Genomic DNA, 26053 nt, shown 5'->3' with positions numbered 1-26053 from the left:
GGCGCCACTCTTCCAAGGCTAGTTTGATGGCCAATAATTCCTTATCTCCCACATCGTAGTTCTTTTCAGAAGGGGTGAGACGGCATGAAAAAGCGCACGGCTGGAGCTTCCCCGGAGAGTCCGACCGAGTCGGACTCTCCAGTCAGACCGATCAAGTCTGCCAGTAATTCAGAGAACACATTAGCATGACCAAACTCTTTAAAATCTTTCTCCCTGCACAGTAAGACAAGAAACGTGATCTGTGTCTGAGCGTACATGAAGTGGCAAGTTTGCCACTGATGCATATACAGCTAATACCTTGTGTTTTGTCCTTGCAGAGCCTAAAGGGTTAGCGACTTCAAAGGCATCCTGGTAGAGTACTAGCTTGAGACATGATGGGTTTTGACCAAAAAAATCATTTGATTTAAACAGCTTACTATCACTTATGTCACACAGAACATCAGCAGGAGGCTCAGTAGAGGGCTCTTCTGATTTCTGCCACAGATCAGACTCTAGCAGACATCTCAAAGTCTCTCTTAAAGGCACATAATAGGCAAACCTATCTTTTCTGTTTTCATCTCTCCCTAAAAATATTTTCTTTGGTTCCACATAGTTGAAGGCTTTTTTAAAGATCTGAGCTCTGGAGTGCACTGTCCTCAATGGCCCGGTATGACATGCAGAAAAAAGATCATAGCTTTTGACAGACTTTGTTGATGTCCTCCTCTGATAATGATGTGTCATCTTTTAACAGTGATGCAAGTTTACCCAAACTGTATGTCTATCCCAACTCATGTATGTTCTGCATTTCCTCCACAATGTTCTGTATGGTTGAAGCAGGCAGTAGAATAGTGAAACGTTTCTCAGAAAAAGATCACAGAATTCAGGGGGCATTTCCATGTTATCTTCATCTGTAATAGACTGTGCAGCAGGCTCGGAAATCAAGGGTACAAAGTCATCTGATGTGGTTGGAACAGATGATGATTGACATGCAGACTCTCTATATAAATCACCAATGCTGCTGTCTGAAAACTCTCTGTGTTTACGTGACATGTGAGCAGTAAAAGATGATTTAACTCTAAAGGTATTTGTGCATCCTCTTACTGGACAAGTGACCACGTGTCCTTCCACAATATGGCTCTTCAGATGAGCTATTAACTCTTTAGAGTTCCGACACTGACGTTCACACATCGCCATTGCACATGTAAACGAAGAAACCACCGCCACACCAGTGACATGGGTGGGGGCAGAGTGTCTTCGGTAAAAATGAGCCTTAAACGCGCCGTACCTGGTGTATGTCTGCTTGCAGCCTGCTTCAATACACCGAAAGAAACAACGTGGCTCATTCCGATGCAGTTTACAATGAAGCACGTAGCCCCTTGATGACTGAACTACCTTACCACAGAAATTACAGGTTAACATAACTCCATGTATTTTGGTAATTCCTCCCTAGCGAATTAAGCACGCCAAATACAGAAACTAATCCAGAGCAATGCTTCCCTCGCGACAGTAATGCTAACTCAACTCACAAATGCTAACTAAATTCACAACCTCACTCATAAAAAAACGAACTGCTAAAATTATCTATAAACGCTGGGCTGGTGGATTTTTATAACAGAGATAACTTGAAGTCCGGTGACGTCATCCCAACGCATGGCAGCCTAACGAGTAGCGCTCTCTCATATATGATTCGTTCACCCCGCGAAGTGTCAAAATTATTACCAATTTTTGATAGATAGTAGAGTTACAAGCGGGGTGAACATGGGGAAAAGAGACAAACAGAAAAGCTCAGCAGAAGAACGTGTAAACGAAGGGCCTATGGCAGCGGCATCGCCATCTCGACATGAAGTCAATACTAGGGCCAATATGGATGAAGGCTCGGGCTTGACCATGATACTGGAAGAATTACGGGACTTTCGAAGAGAGTTCCAGGAATTTAAATCCGACTTGGTCAGAGCCAATAACAGGATAACCGAAGCAGAAACCCGCATTGCAAAGCTGGAAGACCGGGTCCAAAACGCGGAACAGGTGATGCTAAAGATGTTAAAAATTATCAACGAGCAAGAAAACAAAATTGTGGATCAGGAAAGCCGGGCCCGGCGAAAGAATCTGAGGCTGTATAATGTCCCTGAAGGAGTGGAGGGGTCTTCGATGACAGTTTTTGTGGAAAAAGTATTGACGGAATGCCTCGACCTCCCCCAGGGCACAGAGCTTGGTATTGAGAGATCACACCGGGCCCCGGGAGCAGTGAGGAACCGAGAGGGAACCCCACGTTCGATATTGATTTGTTTTGCACGTTACAACACCAAGGAAGAAGTTTTGCGTAAAGCATGGGCCAAGAGGACTGTTCTGTTGAACGGTCAGAAAATATATTTCGATCAGGATTATGCACCAGCTATTCTGCGAAAACGTAAAGGCTACGCTGAAGCTAAAAGAGCTCTGAAACAACAGAACATAAGGTTCCAGACTCCTTATCCTGCTAAATTGAGGGTCTTCTATCAAGAGGGAACCATGCTTTATGCGACGGCGGAGGAAGCAACCGCGGACATGCGGACAAGGGGATTTCAGATCGATAAAGTTGCCCTGAAGCAGACCTTAACGGAACAGCTGTCAAATTTGACGTGGGCGAAGATTGGAAAGTCGCAGCGGTGTGACTCGGAGGGACATAGAGAAAGTCCCAATAGTGAGCAGCTTCAGCTATCTAGAAGGTGCTCTCCCTCTACGACAGGAGACTAATGGAGATATACTGTGCGGCCGCAATGGGTGAGATAACAAATACTTTTCCCTTATTAGATGATTAAGATTGCAGAGAGACTGTGGAGAAATGCACCTTAAAGGAGCTAGCAGGGGCCCTTGCCCTCCAGTCAGGGGAGGTTTCCCCCTGTCTATGGGATATACGTGCCAGGGTCTGTTAGGACTGACCCCAACCTTGGAATCACATATTATTTTTGTTTTTTTGTCTTGTTTTGTTTTTTCTTTGTCCGATTCTGGACGATTGTGGTTGTTTATTATTTGGGTTGTTAAAGGGAGTTTACCAGTTGATAAATTAATTAAGTCTGGATATTTTATTTCGGATAAATGACTACTAGAGGAATTAAGGTTATATCTTTTAATGTGAATGGGCTCACGAATCCCATTAAACGAAGTCGAATCTTGAATAAAATGAAGAAAGATCGAGCGCAGATAGTATATTTACAAGAGACACACTTGAATAATAATGAACATGAAAAACTCAGGAGGATGGGTTTTACAAATATGTTCTCCTCAGCGTATGAATCAGGCCGCAGACGGGGCGTGGTAATCTTGATTTCCAGGGCACTGAACTTTGAAAAGTCATTTGAACTTAAAGATAAGGATGGGAGATTTATACTGGTACGGGGAACAGTTGATGGTAATCAGGTTACTCTAATGAATGTGTACGCCCCACCAGGAAGTGACCTAAGTTTTTTTAAGTACATTGTTAACATAATGGTGACAGAAACTCAAGGCCCTTTAATTTGCGGCGGTGATCTGAATATACGCCTACAACCGGACCTAGATAGCTCTAAAAGAAAGAAGCCGGGATCGAGTACATTATATAAAAGAATCTCAGCACTGTTCGATGAGGTGGGTTTAATTGATGTATGGAGAAATCGCTTTCCTACAAGGAGGGATTACTCTCATTTTTCAGCCCCACACTCACTTTACACGAGGATAGATTATTTTTTAATGTTTGGAAGAGATAGGGATAAAATCTTAACATGCGAGATGGGCTTGATAGATATAAGTGATCACGCACCGCTGTACCTAACGATTGATATGAATGTACACCCAAAAGTTTCAATTTGGAGATTGAATTCATCCCTGCTTAAAGATGTAGAATTTAGGAAAGTAATAAAGGCAGAGCTCAAAGATTACCTTGAAATTAATGATAATGGGGAGGTTTTACCCCCGATACTATGGGATGCATTAAAAGCTGTTATGAGGGGGAAGATTATAGCATTTGCCTCCTTCCAAAAAAAAGCAAGAGAGAAAAAAATGGAAGATTTACAAGCGATTCAAAAACAATTAGAAAGTGAGCACAAACATAAGCCTTCAGTGGGCACCTTGCAGAAATTAACAATGATTAGAAATGAAATAAATACGCAGAGTATACAAACGATAAAGAGAAAATTGTTATATTTGAAACAGAAACATTATGATGGAGGATCGCAATCAATGAAAATTTTAGCATGGAAACTTAAGAAGAAGATAGCGGAGAATACTGTAACTAAAATCAAACACCCAGAGACGGGGAATATAATGACTCATCCTTGCAAGATACAGAACGCCTTTGAATCATTCTATAAAACATTATATGCGGGAGTCCCAGGGGGGGCTGAACACGAAATGGACAATTTCCTGAACCCTTTATGCCTACCAAGCTTTAACGAGGAACAAAATAAAACGATGATAGCGGAGGTGACGGAAGCTGAACTTATGAATGCCATCAATAGGCTGAAATCAAATAAGTCACCAGGCTCCGATGGTTACACCGCGGAGTGGTATTGGGAATTCAAACAGGACTTGATCCCTACACTACTTACTACTTTTAACTGGGTGTTAAAAACAGCGCAAATTCCACCGAGTTGGAAGGAGGCAATTATTTCGGCTATTCCGAAAGAAGGGAAAGACAAAATGGAGTGTGGCTCATATAGACCTATTTCTGTCCTTAACATAGATTATAGATTGTTTACTTCGATAATGGCCAGGAGAATGGAAGAATTTTTACCTGACTTAATTAGCAATGATCAAACGGGGTTTATAAGACGACGACAGACCCAGGATAATATACGTAGAACTCTTCATGTAATACATCAGATACAGACATCTAAGAGTACAGCCATGCTTATGAGTATTGATGCAGAAAAAGCCTTTGATTCTGTAAATTGGGACTTTCTATATAAAGTCCTGGATAAATTCGGCTTACATAAGGGAATTGTTGATACAGTGAGGGCACTATACACTAACCCCACCGCAAGAATTAAAGTTAATGGTTCTCTCTCAAATAGCTTCGTTCTGCAGAGAGGAAATAAACAAGGCTGTGCTTGGTCCCCGCTCCTGTTTGCATTGTACTTAGAACCCTTGGCACAATCAATTAGACAAAATAAAGACATTAAGGGGATCACTATTGCAGGACAGGAACACAAGCTCGCTTGTTATGCGGATGACATATTGATCTATTTAGATCAGCCCACTAACTCCTTGCCTTCGCTGATGAATCTGTGTCAAAAATTTGGGAAACTCTCTGGATATAAAATTAATATGTCTAAAACTCAAATTCTCAGCTATAACTATAACCCCCCAGCTCACATGGTTGTTCAATATCCAATGAATTGGCAAGCACAATCATTGAAATATCTAGGAGTTGTTATTCCCAAGGATTTAACTAAACTATCTGAGGAGAATTTTGGTTCTCTACAAAGGAGAATAGTGGGTGATATTAGGCGATGGAACATGATCCCCTTTCTTTCTTTACACTCACGAGTTGAATCTATTAAAATGAACATCTTGCCAAGAATATTATATTTATTCCAAACACTACCAATATCCATTGACCCAATTCGTTTCAATGAATGGGATAAAATAATATCGCGGTTTATATGGGGGGGGGAAGCGGCCGAGGGTTTGTTTTAAAACTTTACAATTACATAAGAAGGTGGGAGGATGGGGGTTGCCATCACTAAAAAATTATTATCGGGCTGTTCAGTTGAAAACGGTGGTTAATTGGTGTGATACAAGCTACCAAGCACACTGGAAGACTATAGAGGAGAATATGTTTTCCTCCCCAATACAAGCTGTCCTGATGGATTCGAATATTCGAAAATATATTGACAAGATTCACAATCCCTGGGTGTTGTGCACACTTAATATATGGAGAAAAGTCGTGAAAGAATTCAAACTTGAACAGGATTTGGCTTTATTCAAATGGTATGCATATGATTCTGACTTTGCCCCGAATAAATTGGACTCACGTTTTAAAAGCTGGCCGGCTAAAGGGTTATCTACATTTGATAGTTTGATAAAGGATGGGAACCTTATTAGTTTTGACACGCTGAAACAGAGACACAATCTAGAAAAACAGGATTTTTTTCGATACTTGCAAATAAGACACTATATAAAGACAACAATCGGTCAGATGTCAAATACTAACGTGGAATTGGTAACTTTATTTAGACAGGCGTACAGTGGGGATGTTGACACAAGACTCATTTTTTTTTGGTACAATTTTTTTATGAATAAGCTTCCACACTCAACTGATTATGTGAAGATGTTATGGGAAAAGGAGGGAGGGATGTGTATTTCTAGGGAAGAATGGACTCAGATGTGGGAATGGCAATGGAGGAGTACTTCCTCCAAAAGCTGGAGGGAGTTCGGATGGAAAACTCTGATAAGGTTCTTTATCACTCCATGTCAAAAGGCTCACTATGATGGGAATCCTCCCGTGTGCTGGCGAAACTGTGGATACCAACGAGCACATCATACCCATATTATGTGGGACTGTCCTGTGCTACGGACTTACTGGAAAGACATTCATGGTATATTACAAGGCATTTTTAACTGTACATTCCCTCAGGATATGAAGACAATTTTTTTTGGCTGTATACCGCAGAACTGGTCCAAAAATGACATATGTCTGTTAAGAGCTTTATTGGTTGCAAGTAAGAAATGTATAACAAAGAAATGGTCCTCGCAAGACATACCGACCTTGTCATTATGGTGGGAAATTACGTTAGAGATATATAGGATGGAGGAAGTAACAGCTCATGTTAATGACAGGATGGCCTGGTTCCATCTGTGCTGGGATAAGTGGGTCCAATACGTTAATACCTATAAACCGAATTTTCTCTTTAAAGCTTGAAACCACCAATTTAGTTAATTGTTTACTCCCGACAGAGCTTTCTCCTTTTATTTTATATATATATAATTTTTTTTCCTTTTTTTTTTTTCTTTCTCTTTCTTTCTATCTGTCTTTCTTTCTTCTCGTTTTGTTTCGTTTTTCTCTTGTAAACTGTGTTAATTAATGCCTGTAATCATCTTTATGAGGTAATATTGTAGAAATAAAGAATATAAAAAAAAAAAAAAAAAAAAACTTGAAGTTGCATGTACTCACCTCACCTCGAACTAATTGTAAGCTGCCAGGATGTCTACAAATTCCAAAGATGCTGTGGTCCAAGCAGCAATAAATGGCGCTAATATACGAGTTCAAAACTGTGTCCGTTAGCGAAGCCAACTTGAGTCTCCTGCATGGAAAAAAAGAGCGGTTGGCACACAGCTCAGCAGCGCGCCGCGCTATTGGTCATTTTCAGGTGACGTCATCCCGCAATGTAACGTCGCTCTTTGTTTCTTTAGGAGGAGGTTCGAATTTGATCAGAAGTCATGTCTGCAGACCGCTGCAGCCACGTCTTGCCTTGCTTCCCCTTTTTTTGGTGAAATGGTTCGCTCATACTGCACAATGTTGCTACCAGATTTTTTTTTCTCTGCAATTCGAACATAAAACGTCTGTACACAGTTTACCAGCAGTTTAGCTACCAATCAACAGCAATCACACAAACTCAAAATTTAAGGCGGACCCACTTAAGGTGGTCTGATAATATGGTGTGAAACACAACAACATAAAGTTGTTTTAAAATAATAATTAAAAAAGATTATTGAAATCAATTTTATTCACAACCATGAACTTTATTTTTAACATCTTCTTTTGCTGTTGATTTTTTTTTTTTTATCAGAAGGTTAACAATGATATACTGCAGGCCTAACTTTTAATCTGTATATCAGTATCTGAATTTTAAAATAAAAAAATACTATCAGTTATAGCTGGGCGATACAAGATTTTTTCATATCACGATATGTTTTTTTTCATTTCAGGCGATAACGATATCTATCACGATATAAGCCAAATAACTATATTTGTAAGATTTAAATGTGCCGTTGCTCACAAGTAAAATGTGAAATAATCAGCAGCTTGTTTTTATTTAAATATTTATTTCCCATAATAAGTTCAACAGGGTAGATGTACTTAAGGAACATGAGACTTTTTCAGATAAATAAAGGCAAATATTGCAAACTACCCAAAAGGCAGCCGCTAAAGCGTTTAAGTTTCAAAATAGAACAAACGAAACAGACTAAACTGTCAATTCCACTTAGAAACAAAATATTAATTCTAAAAATAAATCTTAGTTTGTTTTACAGAAGAACAGACAAAACTGACTAACTTTTGTCAATATCAAATAAACTGAGAACTAAAAGGAAATTCTCAATCTCTCCTTGTTGTATAGCTTAGCTTTTCAGTTTTAACAGTTACTTTAGTCTGACAAAAGCCGAATGACGAATTAGCGCTTCCAGTCAGACACTGAGGCTACGTCCACACGTACACGGGTATTTTTGAAAACTGAGATTTTCCGTTTTCGTTTTAAAAAAATAATCCCGTCCACACATAAAGGGAGAAATGAAGGAAAACGCTGCTATGAACATGCCAAAGCAGCAGGTGGCGCTAGATTCCTAACCGTGCAGAAATGTTGGCCAATCAGAAGTCTAGAAGCCTCGGTGGGAAAAAGTAAACAAAGCTGGGGCATAGAAGCAGAACCGAGTCGTATGTGTGGACGGACAGTAACTGTGTGTATATGTGAGCATTTAAACACTGCAGAATTAACAGTAACAGTATTGTAAAAATTCATTTCACCGAAACAATAACGTGGCGCACAGTGTGACGTCAAAAAATGCGCACACCTTTGATGCTGCGTTTTCTCCGTTTTTCTAGTCCACACGTAATTGCAAAAACTGAGTTTTTAAAAATCTTTGTTTTCAGTGACCAAAAACGGCGTTTACGTGTGGACGAAAGGTGCAAACGCATAGAAAGATCTGCGTTTTCAAGAATGCCCGGGTACGTGTGGACGTAGCGCATGCACCAGTTTATTGTATTTCCAGACTTGCTTTCGGCACAATTTACAGTGCACGCTACTCTGTTTTTTGTCAGACTTGAAATAGCCGAAATACCTTCACACTACGGAACTTCTTTGGCTCTTCCGTTCGACAATCTCTCCGGCATTGGAACCATCATCTGTTTTCTCTTCGGTAACCTTCGGTCACGCTCGGTTGATTTTTCTAGTCGGCACACTCATTTCCTCCATTACCCAGGTGGTACGGTGGCTGGCTGCTTCCCAAACAAATACACATGTGCGGCTTGGCACTTGTGCTGTACGTAACAAGTCACGTGACGTGACGCTGCGGCTGTGATTAGTTCGGCTCTGCGCTACTTAATTTGGATTGGCTGTTCTTTTTTTTTTCTTTTTTTTTTTAAGAGGACAAGAGCGGCGAGGTCTATCGCGAAAAAGTTATATCGCGATACATATCGTTATCGTTCTATCGCACAGCTCTACTATCAGTTTTATTGTCTTTCACTGCTGATATTTGCTTTTTTTTTTTTATGGTATTTACTGGTTGTATTATTACGGTGGACCCTATTTTTTAACATCTTGCTTCTGTAAAAATGAATGTTTTTGTTTGCTTAAAAATCTACAGCTTTATACTGTGAATTCCAATGTGCACAACCCCAAAAGATGTAGTTTTACTCAAATAATACTGTAAAATCTAAGTTTTTCAGACATTTTCAACATTACAATATGTAATTGTAAAATGTATGCATATTTATTTGTTTTCACAGAAAATATTTATAATTTCAACATTTTATTACAGTAAAAAACAAAGTTTTATCCAGTCTCACAATTAACGGTTATTCAATCTATTTAATACAGTAAAAGGAAGTTTTTGGTTTTACGCTCCATTACCGTTGGAATTTGACGGTGTTTTGCTGTATATTTTACTGACTTTTTTTACAGTGTATGTTGAAGTTGTCTGTGTCTAACTGTCCTGTGATAACCTGGAAGTATCGCTCCAAAAGGTCTTCCAAACTTGCTCTGCAGAATATAATAGCAATGGACTGGAGAAGCACCAGTGAGCCACATATGATCATTACTGGCCTTTTGTTTGCCCTGCTTCCATTCTGGTAAGCTCTGTTTGAAATGCTTGAAGAAAATATGTAACAGAAGCAGTGGTATGGTCACGCGTTACATATGTTGCTGTTGGTAGAAGTGATGATCACTTGAAGGGACTTCTCACTATAACTTCATACACATAGTACGGAGTAGCAGAAGCATTATCTTTAGAGATAATGCTTCCTGTTGCATCAAAATATACTACATCGTCTTTGCACCGCTGGTAAAACACTGAAAGGGGTTGGTTTTTTTTGGACCACAGCATTATCCCCTTTTGGATGCAGGAGCACTCTCTGAAGGACTTCATTTGGAAGTCCTCGCTGTCTGTCTACTAACATTTGCAGACTGACCATCTCATTTAAATGAGGTCTCTGTTTTTTATTTTCTGTGGAACCAGGCAATATTTTTCAAGACATCTTTAGATGGTGCCTCATCCTGACACCCTGCTTGGAAAACTTGTTCTGGTATTTGATTTAGAGAATCCAGCTAAGGACTTTTGTTTCAAGTTTTTCCGTTATTACATCTCTGGACTGTCCATGCACAGGTCTTGTGGCGCACATCAGCCTTCAGGGTTTTTTCGTCTTTAACCTGCACTTTCACAGTCACTGGACAATCCTTAATGCCTTACATGAGAATACAGCCGTCTTAGACCTTGACTGACTGGTGTTGATGGTATGCCTCTTAAATCCAAAACTGCAAAATGGGTGTACTGACTTAATGCCAGTGGCTACCACATTAGTCCACTGCATACCTTTGAAAAGCCTCCCTTTCTGTGTGGCTTTTTTTTTTTTTTAAGGTCTTGCCAGTCTTTCTGGTCAATGGGGGAAAAAATGGCTGCTGTGGTAAAGAGTTTTTGTAGCATGAATTTGTACTACACTCCTGTAACGTAAAAAAAAATGTGATTAATAATAGGCGATGTAATTTTATGAAGGCAACATAATCAATAGTTATTATTTTATGTGAAAAATACTTTACCTTTTTTGAGGGATGAAGATGATCGTGATGGAGACACGTCAGTTTGTGGCTGTTTCGATTCAGAAGAAACATTTTGGACAATGCCATTATCATCACTGGCCTCCCAAACATCCTTTGAATAACATTTGATTTGTCAAATAAAGATAATTTTTAAACAGAGACATTGTTTTAATCGAGTGAAAGTAGTTCAAAGTAATGTAAAAAATAAATCCAACCTGTTTGAGGAAATAGGATCAAGGAAACAGTGGCGACTTGAACATGTATCCAAAGGAAGGGAAAGAATCTCTGAGTGAAATTATTAACTTATGAGTATAGTATGGTAAATCAAGAACTACATGTTTTAGTTTAAAAAGTTTACAAAGCGCTTACTCTATATTACAAATATAATAGATGTTTAAATTATATTTTTATGTATTTTGTTGTTGCTGTTCCCACACAAGCAAGATCATTCTTACCACATTTAAAGCAGTTATAACAGTTAAGGCATAATTCATAACTTATGCTCACAAATTACATATGACATATCTGAAATCATTGAAAATGATTCATTATAATCTTTCATTATTGGAGTTGTTATAACCTATGCAAAAAGGCATGGGAACTGGGTTGTGGTGTTATCTGTTTAAGTATATCCGGTTTTATGGTGAAAAGTGTGTTGGGTACCGGAAGTGAGAGATAATAAAGGTGGAAGTTGTTTGCTCTACAAGGTGTCGTCTCTTTCCCTACCAAAAACCACGACATGGTGTCAGGAGTGGGATAGTTGTAAGTGCCTTATCATCGGGGAGGACAGCAAGCGACTTTGGGAGTGGTAAAGAGTTTTCTCGAGACGAAAGATGTCGGACGAAGAAGCGGGAGCTAGCGCAACAGTTACGCGGCCTCGCACGCCACCGCCCCACCAGCGAGCTAACGGCGGCTACAATGCTAACGCTAACCTACCCCCGAATGCCACTTTCACCATCCAGCCCCCCGAGCTGTTCGATTTCTCGAAGCCACAGCATTGGGAAAAATGGATACGGAGGTTTGAAAGGTTTTGACTCGCAAGCAACCTACACCTTAGCTCCGAGGCTAACCAGGTGAACACTCTCATCTACTGCATGGGGGATGAAGCAGATGATATCCTCCGAGGACAAGCGTTATCTGACATACAGAGACAGCAGTATCAAGCAGTAAGAGACACTTTGGAGATGTACTTTGTTCCCAGGAAAAACATTATCTACGAGAGAGCCCGCTTTAATCAGAGAACACAGCAAGCTAATGAAACTGTAGACTCGTTTGTCACTGCACTTTACGCTTTAGCTGAAAACTGCAGTTATGGTGCGCTGCACAATGAGTTAATAAGAGATCGCCTCGTTGTGGGTCTGAGGGACATCAGCTTAGCGGAGAGACTTCAATTGGACAAAGATTTGACATTGGAGAAAGCGGTTAACCAAGCCAGGCAGTCTGAAGTCATCAAAAAACAACAGACAGACATCAGAGGGGAAAATAAAATGGAAATAGACGCTGTGTCAGCTAAGCACAAGGAACAAAGGCATTCAATGTTCAAACCCCGTGGAGATCGCAAATACACATCAAAGGACAAAACATCTACAGTGGGGCAAAAAAGTATTTAGTCAGCCACCAATTGTGCAAGTTCCCCCACCTAAAATGATGACAGAGGTCAGTAATTTGCACCAGAGGTACACTTCAACTGTGAGAGACAGAATGTGAAAAAAAAATCCATGAATCCACATGGTAGGATTTGTAAAGAATTTATTGGTAAATCAGGGTGGAAAATAAGTATTTGGTCAATAACAAAAATACAACTCAATACTTTGTAACATAACCTTTGTTGGCAATAACAGAGGTCAAACGTTTACTATAGGTCTTTACCAGGTTTGCACACACAGTAGCTGGTATTTTGGCCCATTCCTCCATGCAGATCTTCTCGAGAGCAGTGATGTTTTGGGGCTGTCGCCGAGCAACACGGACTTTCAACTCCCGCCACATATTTTCTATGGGGTTGAGGTCTGGCGACTGGCTAGGCCACTCCAGGACTTTCAAATGCTTCTTACGGAGACACTCCTCTGTTGCCCGGGCGGTGTGTTTTGGATCATTGTCATGTTGGAAGACCCAGCCTCGTTTCATCTTCAAAGTTCTCACTGATGGAAGGAGGTTTTGGCTCAAAATCTCACGATACATGGCCCCATTCATTCTGTCCTTAACACGGATCAGTCGTCCTGTCCCCTTGGCAGAAAAACAGCCCCATAGCATGATGTTTCCACCCCCATGCTTCACAGTAGGTATGGTGTTCTTGGGATGCAACTCAGTATTCTTCTTCCTCCAAACACGACGAGTTGAGTTTATACCAAAAAGTTCTACTTTGGTTTCATCTGACCACATGACATTCTCCCAATCCTCTGCTGTATCATCCATGTGCTCTCTGGCAAACTTCAGACGGGCCTGGACATGCACTGGCTTCAGCAGCGGAACACGTCTGGCACTGCGGGATTTGATTCCCTGCCGTTGTAGTGTGTTACTGATGGTGACCTTTGTTACTTTGGTCCCAGCTCTCTGCAGGTCATTCACCAGGTCCCCCCGTGTGGTTCTGGGATCTTTGCTCACCGTTCTCATGATCATTTTGACCCCACGGGATGAGATCTTGCGTGGAGCCCCAGATCCAGGGAGATTATCAGTGGTCTTGTATGTCTTCCATTTTCTGATGATTGCTCCCACAGTTGATTTTTTCACACCAAGCTGCTTGCCTATTGTAGATTCACTCTTCCCAGTCTGGTGCAGGTCTACAATACTTTTCCTGGTGTCCTTCGAAAGCTCTTTGGTCTTGGCCATGGCGGAGTTTGGAGTCTGACTGTTTGAGGCTGTGGACAGGTGTCTTTTATACAGATGATGAGTTCAAACAGGTGACATTCATACAGGTAACGAGTGGGGGACAGAAAAGCGTCTTACAGAAGATGTTACAGGTCTGTGAGAGCCAGAGATTTTCCTTGTTTGAGGTGACCAAATACTTATTTTCCACCCTAATTTACGAATGAATTCTTTACAAATCCTACCATGTGGATTCATGGATTTTTTTTTTTCACATTCTGTCTCTCACAGTTGAAGTGTACCTCTGGTGCAAATTACTGACCTCTGTCATCATTTTAAGTGGGGGAACTTGCACAATCGGTGGCTGACTAAATACTTTTTTGCCCCACTGTAATGGGAGATCATGCTACAGGTGTGGGAAAACCCCTGTACATGGTAAAGATCAATGCCGAGCGAAAGATGTATCTTGTCACTCATGTGGTAAAAGAGGTCATTTCAGTAAAGTGTGTAAATCTGTTAAATCTGTGCATGTGATAGAAGCCGAAGAAAGCGATGTTACACCCGTGTTTCTTGGTTCTGTAGACGTAGGCTCAGATCCTTGGTATGCAGATCTCACTATCAGAAACCACAAAGTCAGATTTAAGATAGACACAGGAGCTGACGTATCTGTTATCCCTGCCCAGACGTTTTACAGCATAAACCAGAACGAGACAGGGTTATGCAAACCAGATAGACCGTTGTTTGGTCCGAGTGGTTCCCCACTTGACATGTTGGGTATGAGCAGAGAAACACTTTGCAAAGGTGAACAGGGAATACAGGAAAATGTGTACATTATCAAAGATTTGCACGTAGCACTGTTAAGCAGGCCGGCAAGCGTCAAGCTGAACCTAGTGTGTAGAGCCGACAGTATTGACATGAATGTGCTGCACGAAAAATACCCGAAACTGTGTCAGGGTTTAGGCTTAATGCAACAACCTTATTCAATTAAGTTGAAGCCTGAGGCTGTGCCTTTTTCCCTGGCCACACCAAGACGGGTCCCCATTCCACTGTTAGGAAAAGTGAAACAGGAACTGGAAAGAATGGAGTCCATGGGAGTAATCAGCAGAGTAGAAGAACCAACGGAGTGGTGCGCAGGAATGGTCCCGGTGCCAGCAAAAAACGACTCAGTACGTATTTGTGTTGACCTCACTCACCTCAATGAAGCAGTGTGCAGAGAAAAGTACATCCTGCCTTCGGTTGAACAGACTCTAGGTTCTCTGGCGGGAGCTAAAGTCTTCAGCAAGTTGGATGCAAACAGAGGCTTCTGGCAGGTCCCATTGTCACCAGAGTCAGCACACTACACGACATTCATTACACCCTTTGGGCGCTTCTACTTCAACAGACTTCCTTTTGGAATAGCGTCTGCCCCAGAACATTTTCAGCGTAGAATGTCAGTAATCCTTAATGGGCTGCCAGGCGTGGTCTGTCACATGGATGATATTCTCATTTGGGGACAGGATCAGCAGGAGCACAACGCCAGACTGCACACAGTGCTCAATAAACTACAAGAGGCCGGTGTCACACTGAGCAAACAGGAAGTGAAGTTTCTTGGACGCATCTTGTCTGCGGAAGGAGTACAGCCAGACCCAGACAAAATTAGAGCAATCTCAGAAATGAAAGAGCCATCAAACGTCAGTGAAATGCGCAGCTTTCTTGGGATGGTAAACCAATTAGGCAAATTTATCCCAGGACTTGCTGAAAAAGATAAGCCCATAAGAGACCTGCTCTCGAAGAAAAATCAGTGGGTTTGGAGCTGCGCACAGCAAAAAGCATTCAGGCAGCTGAAAGGCGATCTGACGTCAACTCCCATTCTTGCACTCTATGACCCAAACAAAGAGTTAAAACTGTCTGCAGATGCTTCCTCCTATGGACTGGGAGCAGTCCTATTTCAAAAAGAGGGAGAGCAATGGAGACCTGTTGCATATGCGTCTCGTTCTTTAACGGAAACAGAACAGAGGTATGCACAGGTGGAGAAGGAGGCGCTTGGACTAACATGGGGTTGTGAAAGATTCAAAGATTTCCTCATCGGGAGACACTTCTCCTTAGAGACTGACCACAAGCCACTCATCAGCCTGCTAGGACAGCAAGCTCTAACCGAGCTTCCACCCAGGATCCAACGATTCCGCCTAAGGCTTATGAGGTACAGCTACACCATCTCACACACTCCTGGTAAAGCACTCCTCACAGCAGATGCACTGTCACGTGCACCCCTTAACCAAGACCCTGATTCAAAAGCTACAGCTGAATTTCTGGAAGACACAAATATTTATGTGGATGAAATTGTCAAATGCATGCCTGCTACCTCGACATACATCACACAGGTAAAAGAACAGCTAAAAACCGACAGCATATGTTCAGAGGTCATGACTTTTTGTCAGAGCAGCTGGCCAGAATACAGCCATCTCATAGGCCCAATTAAAGCATATTGGCCACACAGAGAGACCTTAACTGTACATGACAATCTGCTACTGAAAGGCACCAGACTAGTAATCCCCACTGCTATGCGCCACTCTGTCCTAAGTGCCCTACATGAGGGACACCAGGGAATGTCTAGATGCAGAGAGAGAGCCAGAGAGGCAGTGTGGTGGCCTGGTCTGAGTGGGCAAATAAACGAACTTGTGAAAAACTGCACCATCATCAAAGAGCGTACTAACCCAGTACAACCTTTAATGCCAAGCCAACTCCCGGAGAGGCCATGGCAAAAAGTTGGTGCAGACCTTTTTACACTCAATGACAGCAACTATGTGCTTTTGGTGGACTACTACTCGAAATTTGTGGAAGTAGCCAAACTTACCCCCACCAGATCGGAAGATGTTATAGTACACCTAAAATCTGTCTTTTCCAGACATGGGATTCCAGAGCTTTTCTACACTGACAACGGACCTCAGTTTTCAGGACAACAGTTCAAAGACTTTGCAGCAACTTATGGGTTCAGACATGTAACAAGCAGTCCTAGATTTGCACAGAGCAATGGCGAGGCTGAGCGTCATGTCCAAACTGTGAAAAACCTGCTAAAGAAGGCAAAAGACCCATATCTTGCACTTCTAGCTTACAGAGCAACACCATTGGCTAACGGATATAGCCCGGCGCAACTACTGATGGGACGGAGACTGCGCACGCCAGTTCCCCAGCTTCCTTCCCTGCTCAATCCCAGCCTGCCCAATAAGAATACAGTGTTGGCAAAAGCGAGAGACAGTGATGCGTACAACAGGAGACATCGGGCGACTGAACTTCCCCCACTCGCACCGGGGCAACCAGTGTGGATTACAGACACTAGGCGTGAAGGGACTGTCATCTCCTCTCACTCCACACCCCGCTCCTATATGGTTGAGACTCCTTCAGGAGCCATCAGGAGAAATAGACGTCACCTCCAGCCATTACCAGAGTCCACACCAAAGTTACAGACCCCATCTACCCCCGTCAGTCCCAGAGAAAATACCCTGCCAGCTTCCAACCTATCGACGTCTACAACTCTGACTCCCAAGACAGAAGTCCCAGGTCTTGTCAGAACTAGAGCTGGCAGAGTTGTCATAAAACCACAAAGGTTGAACTTGTGAGATTAAATAAAGAAAAGCATCTCGAGTTAAAAATAGAGTAGCTATGTTTCTGCAATAGGTTCTAAGAAGTAACGAAAGTACAGTTTCCCATTTGCAGTAAATGTTTCAATAAGTTGTTGTTTTCTGCGAAAGGAGGATGTGGTGTTATCTGTTTAAGTATATCCGGTTTTATGGTGAAAAGTGTGTTGGGTACTGGAAGTGAGAGATAATAAAGGTGGAAGTTGTTTGCTCTACAAGGTGTCGTCTCTTTCCCTACCGAAAACCACGACAGGTAATAATCTTGCCCAAGGATATTTGGCATGCAGACTGGGGGAGCCAGGAATGAAACCACCAAAGTTTCAATAACTAGTTGATCTGCTCTACCACACTGTAAAAAATGTTTGTGAAAAATCGTGACATCAAAAATGTGTAAATAGAAAAACAAAAAAGCAATGTTTAATTTACATCAACATTTTGTAAATAATACATATATACCTGTAAAGTGTTAATTTTACAGTAGGAATACGTTTTAAATGTCAAATGTCCTTGTTGAATTTACAGTTTACTGTTTTAAAAACACTGAAAAATGGTAATTTAAAAGTCAACACGTACAACTGAAACGGTAACAAAATAATGTTTTTTGGGGGGTTTTAAAAATTCAGAAAGTATCTGTATTACATTTTACAAATTCATTCAAACTCATTTACAACGTTGGTCACATACAGACCACTTTTTAAGTGGATCAGACCAGTACAAATTCTGTCAGTGTAAAGATGTTATCAGAGATATCTTTATATGACAGTACAATTTCAACAGTACTTGTCAGTTTTTCTACATTTTAAAGACAAACTGCTGTAGTAAATAAATGAAATCCTTCAGCATAAGTCTTTAGTCTTAAATTGTAATAAATAAATGTTAAAAATGACCTAAAAGTTATGGCAGCCCACTGGCCAGACTGTGATGTAATTATAAAATCTTTCAAATAGACAGCTGGTCATCTCCTCCATGTTAGTCATTTCTTTAATTTTGCACCACGTTCAATCAATTTTAGCCAGATTTAGTAAAAGTTAAATTAATCATTTGCTCAAATGTTTATTTTTTTTTAATGCCCAAAGTGTGTTAGTATTTAAAACTACACGAGCTCTACCTTGGCAAATCACTGAGCGTGAGAGTTTGTTTCTGTTCTTTGATTGGACTACTTAAATTATTGCGGGAGTAGCAAGCTTGGCGGCCCGTGTCATTACGTGCTCAGTCTGCGAGCAGAGTGGTGGAGATGTGTATACGTTGAGATATTCAGCTATTTTAACACGAGCAAAAGTTTTGGTAAGCTAACATTGCATTTTCTGTTTTCTTTAAATACATGAGAGTATGTTTTCCAGTAATAGTATTAATGGCGTCTGACCGAGCGATAGGCTAGTCCTATTTTTTCCTTGCTGTTTTCAAGCAGTGGTTATTGAAAGGTCATAGTTAGTAACCTAAAACAAATGTGCTGTCGACAGCTGCAATGATTTCCTGCTCTTTTTGCAACAAAACGCTGAAGACGTTGAGGGGTTATGTGCTGCATTGTAGAGTTCACAGGAACGACCCCCATCATTCTTTCAAATGTGTCGGTAGTGAATGCAGGCGTACATTTTATGCTTACGTAGCCTTTAAAGCCCGTTTCTATCGGGTTCACAATGTACCTGCACCCCCTATTGCTGGTAGCGCCATTTTTACAGACTTAAAATGTGCCACTACACTCTGTGAGCGCCAATTTCACACAGTGAAAGAACTTATATCGCACTTACAACAGCATATAGTGGAGGGGCGACCTGTGACATGTTCAGTAACTGGTGGAAAAGTATGTTCTCTGTGAAATCGTCATTTACTGCGCATATGTCCAGAAAACATAGAGAATGCTCTGTTGAAAGCATAAGCAACATGTAAAGCAGTCTTCTGCTGTATTTGCAGGTGAGGATGCTCCCCAGAGCTTAAATGAGGCAACAACAAATGAAGGCACCGAACTGCCACATAATTTCAGTGAGGCCTTCCTTAGGAATGTGTGTTTGTTTTACCTAAAACTGCGAGGCCACCTCCTTCTTCCAGCTTCAACAATACAGACAATTGTTGAAGAGATGCAAATGACTTGTGCCTAACAGATGACACTATTGTTAAAATCTGATTGTATTAAGGAGTCAGATCTGTTTTCTACCTGTCATAAGGGCCCACTGAGAACAACATACACAAGAACTCAGACATTCAAAAAGATATTTAAATACGTAGAGCCTGAAAAATTAACATTAGGAAATGATGAAAATATGACACCACGATTTGCCTACTATATACCGGTGAAACAAACATTAAGCAGCTTATTAGAATCTGAATTATGGAAGAATTCAGTGTCACAGCAGTCTTGTGAAACTGACTCTGAGGCTGTGGGAGACATAAGTGATGGACAAAGCTTTAAGTCCAACAAGTTTTTTATTGAAAATCCAGGATGCCTGAAGCTAATTCTGTACCAGGATGCATTTGAAATCGTTAATCCTCTTGGCTCCGCTAAGAAAAAACACAAAGTGGTTGCAGTCTCTGTCAGTGGCAAATTTGCCTGCTCATCTGCAGTCCAATACTGATCACATGTCCCTTGTCTTACTATGTGGAGAGAATGACCTTAAAAAATGTGGAAAATGGTATAATTTCTGGTGATGAAATAGTCAAAGCAGCTTTGTACAGCATTGCTGGTGATAATTTGGGTTCACACAACATTGGTGGGTTTACTGAGAACTTCAGTCACTCTGAAACTCACTTCGTGTGATTTCACAGTATCTGCAAAAGTATTCAGAGTAATGATCCAAATGTCTGTGGTCCACAGCGCACACCTGAAAGCTACAATTCTGCTGTGGGCGATCTTCAAGCTGAAGGTAGTCAAGGAATCAAAGGGATAAAGGTAAACTCTGTTTTTAATACCTTGAAATCTTTTCATGTTTGCCAACCTGGTTTACCACCTTGTCTTGGCCCTGACATATTTGAGGGAGTCTTAGCCTATGATAGTGCACTCTACTTGAAGTATTTTATTAAGACAAAGAAATGGTTTACATGTGCACTTTTGAAACAGTTCAAGTACAAAGGAGCTGATGCGGTAACAAAGCCATGTGCTGTCAACCCAGATTTAACCAAGCTTTCAGGTCAAGCCATTCAGAACTGGAATTTCTTAAGGTTGCTACCTGTTATAATTGGTGATAAAGTCCAAAATCCAAAGGATTATGTACGGCAGCTAATGCTCCAGCTTAAAGACACAGTTGAAATGATTTGTGTACAAAACATGTCACTGTCACAGGTGGCCTATCTTGACATTATAATCCATGAATATTTGGATTCAAGAAAGTGTTTATTTCCAGAGAGTGTACTAAAACCTAAACACCATTTCCTCCGTCACTATCCTGCACTTATTTTGCCCCTTGATTAGGTTATGGACTATGAGTTTTGAAAGTAAACATAGTTACTTCAAAAGATGTGCCAGGAGTTTGAAAAACTTTAAAAACATCTGCCAAACCTTATCTGAAAGACATCAGATGTTTCAGGCATATCTTTCAGCTGGGCCAGGATGCAGTCAGTTTCTGCAAGTGAAAGACAGTTGCACCTTTTACCCCGACCTCTACAGTGATGCCATCAAATATGCAGTGAGACAGTTTGGCTTTACAGGAAATGATACTAGTGTTTGCACAGAGATACAGTATAAAGGTACATCATATAAAAAGGGGAATTTCCTTGTGTCAAAAAATGAGGAGCCCATTGAGTTTGGAGAGCTTCTTATTATTTTAATCAAAAATGATGCAGCAGTGTATTTTGTGTTGGATGCACACAAAGCTGAGTATCTTTCTGAATACCACGTGACAAAGGACAGTACAAGGCTGCGATGTCTTAACATCACTGACTTGGTTGACTTTTAGCCATTACCATCATACTTTGTTAATGGCCACTGTGACAAAGTGGAGGAGCAGTTGCAATGCTCTCAATTTGTCCCATATGCGTTTACCTTTTTTTTTTGCACATTGTACACATTATTCTGTTTCTATGTATTTGCTATGATTTGCTGTTTGTCATGTAACATTGCTTCACTCACTATCCCGGGTTTGTTTGTGTAAGCGTTCTGTTGCTGGCAAATCAAACATTCTGCAAATTAAGGCAAATACTCAGGTAGATGTTTCTTTATATTTTATTATGTTACAGATTAAGTCATTTGTTCATACTTTGTTTGTCTTTTCAGTCTTCATGAGGGTCAGGTGTGGGGAAACGCCCGCCTGGCATTTCCTCATTTTAAAGTCCTGATGATGTCATATGTGACATCATCAGGTGAAACCTAGTGGAGGGGTTTCTTTGTCCATAGAGATGCTTCCTTTTGTTTGTGTTAAGGTTTAAAGGGATTTGTTGAATGTTTTTTCTTTCGTTAATACCGCCATTTAGTTGTGTAAATGTGCATATTAGAAGTATGTAGAGGTTTTGTGTTTTTGGATCATCTGTGTAGAGTTTTAGATCCCTCAGTTGAGTGAGTGGTACTGGCTGGGCAATTGGAGGGAAATTGATGGCCCTATTTAAAGCCAGTCTCTACAAGTAGTGATGGGCAGATGAAGCCCCATGAAGCACTGAAGCTTTTCAGCCAATCGGTTCACCCCAACGCGAAGCTTCATGAAGGTTCATTTGCTCTAGCAGGACACCTACTGGATGTAAAAATAATAGCTGGCATGAATTTAAAGAGTGTGGCATTTTGCACACAGCCTGTAAATGTCATCAACAAAAGGAGTGTGTAAAACATCTATATTGTAGTCATGGCAGTATGGAAAATGATCATTTGGAAATGCCTAAGATGGAAATGATCATTCACTGTGAGGTGAGGTGTGGACATTGGGTGTGCTTTTGTAACATTGAGGCAAGGACAGTGAATAATGTTTAGGGGACACATCATTGGTTTTTATTTAAAAACAACAGTTTCTCCACTGTGGCAGGTCGTAGGCGATTTCTTCTTTTGGACAATATTTCCCCTGCCTTTGAAAACACTCGCTCACAGGGCACAGATGAGGCAGGGGTACACAGGTATGTCAGTGCTAACTTATATAAGTGAGGGTAGACATATTTCTGCCTCCCCCAGTATTTAAGGGGGTCCTCCAGCCTTCCAATATTTGGCTCCATCATGTACCGTTGGACCTCAATATTTGCGTCTGCTGTCACATTTTGTGTGTGTGTCTGCCTGACACTCTCATCCAGGCGACGCCACAGGTTGTTACCTAAACAAAAAGGAGAGTCTCATGAGATACTACCAATTCAATTTCCAATACAATGTTATTTCTATAGTGCCAAATAATAACAACAGTCACCTCAAGGCGCTTTATATTGTACAGTAGATCATACAATAATAGATACAGTGGAAAACCCAACATTCAGTTTATATAAATGCAACTACAATGCAATAACAATGGTACCGTGGGAAACAGCCTCAACAGATTGTGACGTTGATGGCTGTGGTGGTGGTGCGGAGGAAGAGGTGGTGGAGGCCCTCATTACGGAAGCACATTCTGCTTTCAGTCTTTTTTCTGCTTCGCTAGCTCTTGTAGGGCTGAGAAACCCGAGTTTTCTGAACCTTGGGTCCAGCAGTGTCGCAAGGAACATAATGCTCATGGTCTGTATTTTATCTAGCCTCTCTCTCAATAGCATCCTCAGCATCTGAGCCAGAGAAGATCCAATGGATGGTGGTTCTACCATTTGTTCATTGAGGCAATGATCCAGCATAGTGAGCAAAGGTATGACCTTTGACCCAGACACCCTTTTTTCCTGAGAGAGCTCAGTGGTTGCATCGTTAAATGGTGCTAGGACAACCAGACACTCTGAAATTATACCAAAATCCGCAGATGACAGAGGTGGGATGTCTGTTGTGAGACTTGCCAAGGCAGCACCCACTGGCTCCCTTTGCTCAAAAAGTCTTTCCAGCATATTGTAAGTGCTGTTCCAGCGGGTTTCCACCTCCTGTAGTAGTTTGTGTTGAGGCTTCCTTAGTTGTTCCTGCACGACTGAAAGCCTCTCCTTACAAAATACAATTTGAAAAAGCATACATTAGATTGTCAAGGGAGCAGAACTATACACATAAGTAGCATTAAAGAAACTGTAATTAAGCCACTTAAGAAGTTACCTTTGCAGAGGTACTGCTCCTGAAATATCCCACGATCTTCCTGGACTTGGCTCGGATGTCAGAGAGCTCAGGGGTCTGGTCAAGGGCCTTCTTCACCACTAAGTTCAGGGTGTGAGCTATGCATATGGCATGTTTAAGTCTTAGCTCCCTTGCACAAGCCCCCATGTTGGCAGCCCCATCTGTTACTAGGCATGTGACTTTGTCAGTAATTGCCCATTCTGCCATGAGTGTGCCTTTCACATGTGCAATGTTTTCTGCAGTGTGTGCATTAGGAAAATATTGCACTCCTAAAACAATGGTGTTTAATGTGCTGGACTCATCAACAAAATGGCAGGTGACTGCAAGATAGGCCTCTGTGTTGATGGAGGTCCACATATCTGATGTCAGACTCACAGCTGCTGCCTTCTCAATGCTGGCCTTAGCTTTCACCTTCATCTCCTGGTACCTGGCCTCCACCATGACTTTCAGGGCCTAAAGGAAAGTAGAAACATTTTGTTCACAAGTACGACGTGGCTGTGAAGCAGTGTGTAGTGTAGCTACACACTGAGGCTTTGAGCCTCAGTCCTGCCTGTTCACATTTTACTCTGTAGAAACTAAATGTTCACTGCTTTTATGACCTTTTTAGTGGGGAGAACATAACTAGGATTTAATGATTTGACAAATCTTTTAAATCCACTGTCCTCCACAATGCTAAATGGCTGGGAGTCCTCAATCACCATGCTAACCAGGTCTTCATCTATTTGAGATTGTTCTCCTGAGGAAAGACAATAAAAACAAAGCACAAATATAAATATCACTCACGTCACTTATTGCATTGTATGATATTGTTATATCATTTAGTAACATTACAGCATGCTATATTATCATGGCATTTGATGGCTCACCTGGTTTTGCTCCACAATCGGTGTCCCCCTTATTCTCATGCATAGCTCTGTAGTGCCTAAGCATGGATGAGGTGTTGTTGTTATATCCCAGCTCCCTGGCACATAGCAAACACCTCACCTTGTACAAAAGTACAGACAGCTTAACATAGGTTTTATTGCACCATCAGTATTATGAAAATACATCTTCTGTGGAAATTTACATACCTTGTTGGGAGATATAAGCTCAAAATGTTCCCACACAGGGGAGGACATCCTTCTCTTCGTAGCTGGCTCCATTCTCTCCTGACTTTCTCTACTCACTCTCCTATACCTCCAAACTCTCTCCAAACTGTCTCTAACTCTCTCCAAACTGTCTCTAACTCTCTCCAAACTGTCTCTAACTCTCACTAACCGCAACTCTCCATCAAACACCCACATTTTGAATGAAGTCTGAGGGGTTTATATCGCTGTCATGGCTCGCGGCAAAGTTCGAACCGCTTCCTGAACCAGTCACGTGGTACAGCCGGGCAGCGAGGCTTCGGACGTCATCATTTTCAGCTCCTCCCATAAATGAAGCAAGCCTCGATACGCGCTTCGCGGAAACGCCCCCTCCATTACTCGACACACGCTCCGAAGCCTCGATACAGAACGTCCCATCACTATCTACAAGATGCAGGAGAGAGGAGAGGTGAGTCGTGTTACCACGGCCATGTTATGTTGAGTTTTGTTAATAGAGTTTATTTGGGGGGAAGTTTTGTTAAGTTACATTAAATTAAGTTCAGTGTAAATAAATTGCTCACCTTGGAAACCTGAAATGTCTGCATAGTCTGCTTCCCTACCACCTTCCTTGACGTTCGAGTCTGACTACTTCACAGCCACCAAGTCATTCCTCTTAAACACCGTGTGTTGTCAAAATAAGCTTCTTTTTTTTTTATGTCACCACTGTTGTTGGGAAACCATATTAAAATGCATGTGTGCTACAATGATTTAAAAAGAAAATGTTGTGATGGGAGGGGAAAAATGAAAGTGAAATACCTTTTATATATGCAGAAAATAAAAGGTGTAAACCATCCCTCGTATTATGCCACGAAAGCAGAAATTCATCTTATTTAGAATAGAATAATCCTTTAATTGTCCCACAAGGGGAAATTTGGTTGTAACAGCAGCTAAAAAGACACATATACAAACAAACAGTATGCAGGACACGGAACAGAAACATACACAATCTTTCTTACATATTTACATTAAGGACAATGGTTACTATATACAGAGTATTGTACAGAGAAACATATATTAAAGAGAAAAAAGGACTCGGTCAGGTCGGAGCTGTTGATGCTGGCTGCCAGCTCGGAGCGGCGCCGGAAGTAACTGATAACTTATATATGCACCATGTTACTTAACTAAATATAATATTACTTTTGCCTTTTGTCAGCGCGTCATTCTTCGTTGATTCCAGGAATGACTGACTTTGAACCAATGTTGCTAAGGACTGCAATCAATGAGGTCCTGCCTGACCTTCCAGAAGTGACAAAGGATATTCTTGAAGAAACCTTACAATCAATTGGGGTATAGACAAATAATGATTTTCAGTTCCCATCACAGCTGGCATCAACCCTGGAGTTTCTGCAGAGGTACTTCTTTTGGATTAGTTTAGCCAGCACTTAACTGGAAAAAATAGTAGTTGAAGTGACT

At 41.2% G+C, this 26053-nt stretch overlaps 1 protein-coding gene across 1 annotated transcript; it reads right to left on the bottom strand.

Moving 5' to 3' along the window:
• Window positions 1–22276: 22276 nt before the first annotated feature.
• On the bottom strand, window positions 22277–24942 carry LOC308385899 (E3 SUMO-protein ligase ZBED1-like; the record flags this gene model as incomplete). The annotated part of the gene is made up of 6 exons (XM_080865092.1): window positions 24587–24942; window positions 24383–24500; window positions 24116–24252; window positions 23499–23969; window positions 22795–23392; window positions 22277–22599 (listed from the first exon to the last, which is right to left on the bottom strand). The coding sequence occupies exons 1-6, from the start codon at window positions 24797–24799 to the stop codon at window positions 22277–22279; spliced, it is 1860 nt and encodes a 619-aa protein (XP_080721218.1). The 5' UTR covers window positions 24800–24942.
• Window positions 24943–26053: the final 1111 nt, after the last annotated feature.

The sequence above is a fragment of the Rhamphochromis sp. 'chilingali' genome, assembly GCF_963969265.1.
Source record: "Rhamphochromis sp. 'chilingali' genome assembly, chromosome: 18".
NCBI lineage: Eukaryota > Metazoa > Chordata > Actinopteri > Cichliformes > Cichlidae > Rhamphochromis > Rhamphochromis sp. 'chilingali'.
Note: the sequence above shows the minus strand (reverse complement) of the source record. Positions and strands in the feature narration are given on the sequence as shown.